A 9,265-nucleotide genomic window follows, 5' to 3' on the forward strand; every position below is an offset into this window, starting at 1 on the left:
GGAAAAAACTATTTCCGGAGAATTTTTCAGAAATTTTATGCAAACCAAGGTTATGCTCTACCAAAACTTGTGAAATTTCGCCCTACTTTTTGAAATTTTATTCTAGGTCCGTATTGCGCTGAAAAAATTCAGACAAGTATTTTCATATGTTGTTTGCACCCAGGTAAGAAGGCACATCCATAAACAAATCACAAAAAGAAGATACGGAGGAGAAAAGTCAAGACGTTTTGTTTTCGAAAAACCAGTTTTATTATAAAGTATTTTAATATTTTGATTTAAAAAAAAAATAATCTTAGGTTTATTTAGTTAGTTAATTCATACTTGCACACCCTTTTATATTGTAGTTCTACACACAAAAACCCTACTATTTAGTCTCTCCACAATTAATATTTTTTATCTTTTAATGCTTATAAATTGTGTGCTTTTAAAAGAGTTTAAAATATTCTTTATAAGTATAATTTATTTATTTATGATTTTCTCAATTTATATTGTGATTATGTTATAGCACTTAAAGTTAACAAAATTACTTAACAAACAACAAATTAATATAGGAAAAAAATGTTTATATGAGAATTGTTATGTTATTTTTAATATTCTTACATCGTTCAAGGTTTATGACTTAGCGTTTAAGGTTCACGGTAGGATTTATGGTTACCCTTTCTTCACTCAGTTCGAGGTGTTGTATTCTTTAAAGTAGGACAATCTCTTGACTTTCTGTCTTCTTTGTCCCTGAAAGTCTTTCGATCACTAACTCTCAACAGGATTAACCGATCACATCAGTTCGATTACTTTTGTCATCGGGATAATTTAAATACACATTTTTTTCTTAATTTTCTCTGAAATGTATTTTAAGAATAAAATCGTGATGAAACTCCAAACTTCAAAATAAATAATACTTAAATACAATTATTGGCCTTAGTGATATTATCCCAACGAACTTGGGTTTAAAAAAAACAAAAACAAATTATTGTTTTTTTAGTGACATACATATAGAACTTGTATACATAAGAAAGAACTAAAAGAAAAAGTGTAGAAAGTATACAAACTAAGGTTATTTAAACCATTATTTTATTGAGGTTCCATTTATTGAAACAGCAAAAGGCCTAAATTTTACAAAAGACATCCTTATGAATGTGTGTATGCGTATGATGAATAGAGATTATGTATTTCAGTATTTAGTTATATAAACATATAATGTATGAATCATGATAGTTTATTTTAATAGTTTAGTCTTGTGTTAATCAATGCCTATGTGATAACATGAGCAAACTCAATACAACATACTTTGGAGTTATGAATGTATTAGATATATGAGCAAACTCATGCAACATACTCTTGAGTTATCTCTAAATGTGCATATGGAAGCACATAAAAGCAAAAATTTTGATGTTATGTTTATTTTCTTTTTTGCTGACAAACTTTCACGTGTGTTTGTCTTAAACAATTTTAAATATGTATTCATCTCTTAAATAATTTTAAGAGATAAATGTGTATGACAAAAATATGGAAGTGGAAGAAGAAACAATCTTTTGGAAATCATAAACATTTCAAATTGTACCCTAATATGTGTTTTTGGAAATCATAAACATTTCAAATCGTAACCTAATATGTGTTTTTGAATTTCGTAATCTAAAAACATGTTCTGGATTAAGTAATCCAGAATACATTTTTGAATCTCGTATTCCAAATCACAAATAAATGAAGTTTTAGTCCTTGTTCTAAATGCAACATGAGCGAAATTGAAAAGAATGTCATTAAAAGTTTTGGAAAATATTACATATACATATCCTCTAGGTAAAAAGCCTACAAGCTCAACCCGTGAGTTCCTCCATTTGGCCCTGTTCATATTTCAGAAAACAGGAAAAATTAGATCGCATTTCAAACCATAATGCAATCTAAATCTTTAGGTGCAAGACACTTAACCCGTGAGACAAATTGCTCAGCATCAGTTCTCTTCAGAAGATGCATTGAATGGCAGGCAAAATTTGCAGTCTTATCATCACTGAGCATAATGCCGTCTCCAATGTCATCAAGAACCCTTACTTTGATGTAAGGATCTTTTGGTGGTACCATATCCTATTAAAATGCAGATTTTATGAGTGAAAACATAGTACTTTACTGCAAGGTTAGAATCCAGATTCATGAATCGTTGAACAGTTTTGAATAGGAAATCATAATTGTGTACTGAATTATAAGATTCAAATACAATGAAAAATCACTTTAAATATAACATATAGATGATATGCAGTTTTCGATGTAACAATTTAAACTGGAAATTGATGAAACAACTTTAGTAGAAATCATACAAAACAAAACTGGTAGTTTATATGTAAGTTTGTGGAGTCTTTATTTTAGAAAAATAGAAACATAACATGAATAGAGTACATGCATTGAATGATCGAGTGACAAATGCAGGTGGAATAATCAAATAAGAAGAATTTCTTTTCACTTAAAAATTTAAGGTCTTGTGACCTCAATTTTTTTCATGAAAATTGGTGAAAAGTAAGAACTAAAAGAATCATTGAACAATGATACAAAATTACATTTGAATTCATTCATGTATAGTGAAGTCATTAGAAGCATGATTCTTAACCACCAAGATTACTATGAACCAATTTCTCCTATTCATTCTGCAAAAGATCTTAAGGTGCACCCAAACAAGTATCTCCATGATGAACCCTTGCTTATATTATTAGAGCAATAACTAGATTCATAGAAGTTTTCGCCACAAACATGGAATTAAAACTAGAGATAGTTTTATAGCACAACGAAAAGAAGTTCCTTATCAATCAATAATCACAAGCACCTAGACTGAAATTACTTAACAAGGCATTAATTACAGACAGAACATCTTGGAAACTATGACGATGCACATGTGTAACTGAACTCTGTATATCTCTTTATGTGTGTATACATGTGCATGTGTGTTCGTGTGGTGGGAGAAAAGGAAGGAAATGGGGGAAGGAGAGGGAGAAGTTACCACAGTAAGATCAACCATCACTTTCGACATATAAGATTTCAATGCTGTAGAATGCTTCCGGAAATGTTCTTCCTCCGCATGAGAAAGCTTCTCTTCAATTTCTTGAGGAAGCACATGCCCTATCTTCCATAATAAGTTACGTATTATTTCTGCTCGATTATACCTACAGAGAGACATGTTAGAGAATTTCAGAATGCAGATAGATTACAAAATACAGTAATAACAACAATAACTATGCTTAATGGTACATAGCATTTCAAAGAGATACTTACACATAGGCCATTAGGCAACGTTTATTACGAACTAAAGCAAGATGGTGGATAAGGGCTCCGTAGTGATCTGCATTTCTTGCTGTTTGGATATCCAAACCTTCTTCCTGTATCTTCCTGTTTACACAGAACAGCACATGCTCAAATGGGATAGGATACTGCTATGAAAAGTGATGTTCAAGGAAAATACGTATGCGACTTTATGATCCATCACTTAAGTTTGTAATACAGTTTCATCACACACAAGCTCGCATTCAAAATATATGAAATAGCACACTCCAATGTAGAAAAGGGGGACACAAAAAAGAAGCAGGAAGCACACTAATGTTACCTTATCAAGGACTGAAGTTCAAGGTGATGTTGACTGCATTCTGCTACTACTTGTTGAAACAAGTCACTCTACAAGATTATAGTCAAAATAATCAACCAAAGTATGCACGTAGCATACCAATATAAAGAGTGGATACTGAGTTACAAATCCATGGGAAAAGGTAATAGCAGATAAAAAATAAGAGTAAAGAAAATAAAAGAATTAAATAGCAGTATCATACATAAAAATTACTTCACCATCTAGGATGGTGATACCATAAACTAAAACATGATGAACCCCGATGGACCATGATAAGTTCTGACTGCAATTAGGGTAGCTTCTCGAAGCTTTTTTTTCCACTTCAGAGTGGGGGATGTATGAAAATGATATAAATGATTGAGAAATTTAAAACAGACCTAAACAGACAAACAGTTAATGAATTTAAGAAAAAAGATTTCATATGTGAAATAGCAACAAGAATCCTGAATCAAATTAAAAAGACATTATCCATGCAAACAATTTCAAATTTCATCTCACAAACAACTTTTAAAGGTTGTTGACTTGCCATAACATACAGAGTCGGATTACACTCACTAACTTGAACCTTTTGAAGCAGCAAAGAATCATATCCAGTTAATCCAAAGAAAGTAGTATAGATCCAGATACAGTTCCAGTATTGTAGTTGAGGATAAAGGTCATGGTAAACAGGCAAAGGGGGCATTTAAGAAGAATTAAAGCATCCTCAGTTAGGTTACAGTGACAGATTTTCATAACACAAATTACCATCACCACGCACCAGTAACATTGGCCGCCATTAGATACAATTAGAAATCCCCAGATGCATAAAATTCAAGCATGGTTCATCCAAGCTTTTCCAAATTTATTTCAAGACTTAATAAGAAAATATATCACTCACACAAGAGTACCAATTTCAGAATTTGAACCTAAGGTCAAACTTGATCTCACAAAACTAGTTAGTAATGTGAAAACTACCCAAGCTTTATGAGCTCTATGTATGGCCAGTTAAGTACTTCTAGACACAAGTTTACCCAAACAAGCTCTTAAGCCATATCTCTAGTCTATGAAACTAGACCCCACCTTTGAGACTGCAATTAAAGCACCCATAAAGAACATTCAAACATAACCCAACTAAGGCGGATAGGGGTGTTTGCAATCAAATCTGCTTCCCAACATACCAGTTGATATTCCATTATACAAGGCAGTTCCAACATAACCCAACAATTGTAGAAAATAAAAATAAGAACAACCAATTAAAATGAAGAACTGGACTTACATTGAATGACACAAGCTGGCCCTTATCTCCACTTGCAAATTCTTTCACAAGTTGGCAAGCTGTTCTCCCATACATGTTCAAAGTTCAAACCTCCAATAGACAGCCCTGAAAACAGAAAACAATAAAATTGACAAAAGCACATTTAATTGGAAATAATTAAGCATGAACAGTCAAAAGCTGGAACATAAAAATGAAAAATGAGTAATTATACTAGGTATAATAATGTAATGATTAAAAAATGAGTCTACTACTCAAAATTTTAGTGACTTTGATTACAAAAAATAGCTTCAATATTGGTAATATATATATAACTACAAATCCAACCAGCAAGCAACCAAAACATGACATCAAAGACAACTAATAAAATGTTAGATGACATACCTTACTATTGCATTGTAAATTCACACAGTTGAAATAACTAAACTCCTAAGTAAAATCTGAGGGTATTAAGAAATAGATAAAATGAGTTTACAGAAACAATTTGATGAATGATTATTATGCTTGAATTATGGATTACATGGAATACAGTGAGAATGCATGTAGATTGAGGATTGAAGGTAAAACGAAATTCAAAATCACTTTCTCACCGCCCTTCACTCGCGATTGTCAACGAACCTTCCCGTTCTTCGATTCAACTCCGATATGAAGCTCAAAAATACCAAATGTTGAGGTTAGGGCACGATTTTCGCTGAAAGGGGAAAATAAGCACAATTTGATCTGTTTGTGAGAATTTGGCTCTAAAGTTAAATATGTTTTTTCCCTCCAATTTAATATTAAATTGATTTTTTGCTTTTTTTAATACAAATTTTAGATTTTCTTTTATTTATAGAAAAAAAGTTATTTATTATTCCCCTAACCTCCATCGGATGCAGTAATTAATTATAGTGATATAATTTTTTTTATTTGAAATCGAAACATTGACACCATCTGTTTTAGAGTTATATCAGTTTAAATATATCTTTTTCCGTTAATTCCTGATATTATAACTAATGATATTATATCAAGACTTGAAATCAAAATATTTATAATAAAAAAATTAGTTTACTGTAAATAATAAAAAATCAACAAATTTCTATATTATAATATTCATTTAAACTATACTTCAATGAAAATAGTTTCTCTACTATAAATAATATTATTTTTAACCACTAATAGTTTCTTTTAAAAAAACTATTGAGATTCATTTTAATACACTATAATTATTTTAGTAAAATAAATATATCACAGAATTTATGATTGATAAAACAAAATTAATTTCTTAGCTAATGGATATTGAATAAAAAATCACAAAAAAAGTATTTAGTATATAAGATAATATTAGTCGGGATGTAAATTATAAATAATAATTAATGTCTATAAAAGAAAAATTGGTTTTAATTAATTTCAAATTATATGAAATTTCATTTGAATTACATATCTTGAATGTATCCATACAAATTAAGAAATTAATTCAAAATAAAATATATATTTTAATACAATAAAGCTAATTTGGGTTATATTATTGCATTGCTTTACTAGTTATGTCAGGTAAAGCTAATTTTCAAATAAGTTTAAACTTATTAAATTTTATTGAATTCAAATCATTTTAATGATATCTCATTTTTTTTTTGTTTTACTTTATATCCATTAATTAAGAAATTGATTTCTTACATTAATTACAATTTTATAATATTCTTATTTTACTAATATATATATATATATATATATATTAAAGTTAAATATTCTGCCTAGCCGTATTATGATTTTTTTTTCTAAAGTTAAAAAGTATATTAAAAATACACAATATTAACAAATTAAAGTGTTTTTTTAAGAGTTGTACGCTAAAAAAATTATGAGACATATGCAAGTATTTATAGGTTGTTATGAAATAGTAAGATATTTTATACATAAAACTAGCAAAATATATATATTCACAAAGGTTTCAATTTAATATTGGTTAAATATAAATTTTATTTTATTTTTTCGTTGGTTATGAATTTCTTTTATTTTTTTCTTAATTATTGATTTTTTCTATATTGGTTATTATTTGAAAAAAGTTTAACAACATCATATTTTGATTAAGTGCTAAAAATAATAAAGTATAAAACATGAAAGGCGAAAGTCTTTGTCCAAGATTGTGTAAGATATTTCATCTGTCATACAATGCAATACTATATTGTTTTGTTTTACGTCTGACAAGCTTTGTTTCGTGTGCTCAAACAAAATAGATATAATTTTAAGTTAACATTATACTCCACGAATATCTATATGCTTATTCTATGTTGTAAGAAAATTTTGTTTCATTTGTTTACCAAAAAGATCCATTCCAACTCAAGTCACATTATTGATCTTTTAGACGAAGAACTAAAGTTGTTTTAATGCAACAACAACTCAGTGACGCTTGTATTGTCAAACCTAGAAAAGTTTATCTACTTTTACGACTTTGCGTTTTACATAAATTCGAGTAAAGACACTATGTCTTGGGAGAGACAAATACATTCAACTATCGAGATTTGTCAAACGAACATAAAAATATTTGCCACAACTATATTCTCTAGAACCTATTTAAAAGTCATTCATAAAAAATACACAAGGTGCAAAAAGTGTTGAAAACTATTAAAAAAATTGTACCCTAAAAACTTGTTTGAAAAAACTTTTTATGTTCATTAGCAAACTAGAAAAGGGAGTTTAACCTTATAATTGTTAAAGATGCAATCCCATATAGCAAGCAAAAATCATTATATGTAGATAACATCTATAATATTTGTCTTAGCTGTAAGAAGTCGTTTGTTAAAAAATAAAATTCTCTTTTAGTTAATCAAGAGTGACTATATTTCGAAACAATACTTTTACGGGTTAACCAAGAGTAACTACGTTTCAAAAGAATACTTGATGACATTAAGCAAGATTGATTATGATATGAAAGAATACTCAACCGGTTAGACAAAAGTGACTTTGTTTTGAAATAATATTCGAGTTTTTAGCTGAATGACTAAGTGTCAAATAATACTCGATGGATCAATCATAAGTGATAACATTTCAACATAACACTCGTATGAGTTATCCAAAAATGACTACAAACCGAAATAATAATCATTGTAACTCATTAATTGTTTTCAAATGATTAATATTAAGAAATACATATAAACTAATACTTATTACAATACTTAATTTCTATAAAAATATACAATTTTCAGTGTAAACCTCATCTAATAACGTCTTATATCATAATAATTCTTATTCATCAAATAATACATTTATCTATTTAACTCAATTTATCATTACAAGAGCTATGACTTAATGTTTACACCACACATTAATATTTCCGGAGTTTTATTAATAACACAAACAATTAATAAAAAAAACAATGTTCATGGACACTCAAATTCAACTGAAAACAACACAATCCAATTAAACAACAATTATACCATTCAAATTCAAACCAACAATTAAACATCTAACAATCAAAAAGTATAAATTCATATTATACCATATAATAAAGTAACTTTTAAGAATAGTTGTGTTCCCCTTCCCTAATATTTGCTTGATTTCTAAGCAACAATAACTCCAATTAAGAGGAAGTACTATAAACTTTTAAAATATTGAGAAACCCTAAATTATTTGTTTAACCAATTAACTAATGCCATCACGAGAAACTCGACCAATCAACAAAAATTAGAACCAATAGAATCAAAAAGACAAAAATAAAATAAAAAAAATAAGAGAGAAATCTAGTGCTCTTAGACAGTGAAATTTAATGAAAAAAAATAACAATTAAATTCAAAAACTTTAAAAAAAAAATTAATTATTTTTAAATTAATAATTAAATAATTAAATTTTCATTTATGTACTTAAATTTAAAATTTTAATAATATTATTTTCAAAATCATCCCATCTAAATTAGAAAAAAAACTGAATTTTACAATATTTCTTGCTTTATTAAATTAATTCAGTAACAAAATATCATTAATTAATATTGATTAAAATAATTTTCTCAATTTTTTTAGACTGAAAATAATCTCATTTTTTGGAAAAGAAATCCATCCCAATGAATGCCAACCATGTATATCAATTAACAAAAGTTTAAAAATGAATAGAGAGAAAACAAAGCATAATAAACAGAATTAATAATTAGCATACAACACATTATCCACACCCCAAACAAATATTTCATTTAATACTATAAATCCCAAATAAAGAAAAAAGAATGTACAATTTTATTTACCACAAAAGCAAATAAATCCAGAAAGTTATCATTCTTAAACAATCGTTCAGATTCTTTTGGGTAACGGAAGAGATTTGTTCAGATTATTAATATATATATTAGTATTAATATTATATTATTTTATTTTTTTTCACCAGCATTCAGTGCATTAATTTATTTATAATATACTAAAGTTAAATATTGGCACAACCTTAATACAAAAAATTGC

At 28.0% G+C, this 9,265-nt stretch overlaps 1 protein-coding gene across 4 annotated transcripts; it reads right to left on the minus strand.

Annotated features, from left to right (window-relative positions):
- Positions 1–1,527: 1,527 nt before the first annotated feature.
- On the minus strand, positions 1,528–5,598 carry LOC137834593 (uncharacterized). 4 transcript variants are annotated; one of them, XM_068642644.1, is made up of 8 exons: positions 5,441–5,567; positions 5,235–5,290; positions 4,854–4,958; positions 3,581–3,648; positions 3,253–3,366; positions 2,981–3,143; positions 1,924–2,076; positions 1,528–1,838 (listed from the first exon to the last, which is right to left on the minus strand). In XM_068642644.1, exons 3-8 carry the CDS (start codon positions 4,926–4,928, stop codon positions 1,812–1,814), a joined length of 600 nt encoding a protein of 199 aa, XP_068498745.1. In that variant the 5' UTR covers positions 4,929–4,958; positions 5,235–5,290; positions 5,441–5,567; the 3' UTR covers positions 1,528–1,811. The 4 variants fall into 4 exon arrangements, with proteins under 4 accessions (XP_068498745.1, XP_068498744.1, XP_068498747.1 ...); XM_068642643.1 differs by lacking the exon at positions 5,235–5,290 and having other exon boundaries at positions 5,441–5,598; XM_068642646.1 differs by lacking the exon at positions 5,235–5,290 and having other exon boundaries at positions 5,469–5,585.
- Positions 5,599–9,265: the final 3,667 nt, after the last annotated feature.

The sequence above is a fragment of the Phaseolus vulgaris genome, chromosome 5 (assembly GCF_000499845.2).
Source record: "Phaseolus vulgaris cultivar G19833 chromosome 5, P. vulgaris v2.0, whole genome shotgun sequence".
NCBI lineage: Eukaryota > Viridiplantae > Streptophyta > Magnoliopsida > Fabales > Fabaceae > Phaseolus > Phaseolus vulgaris.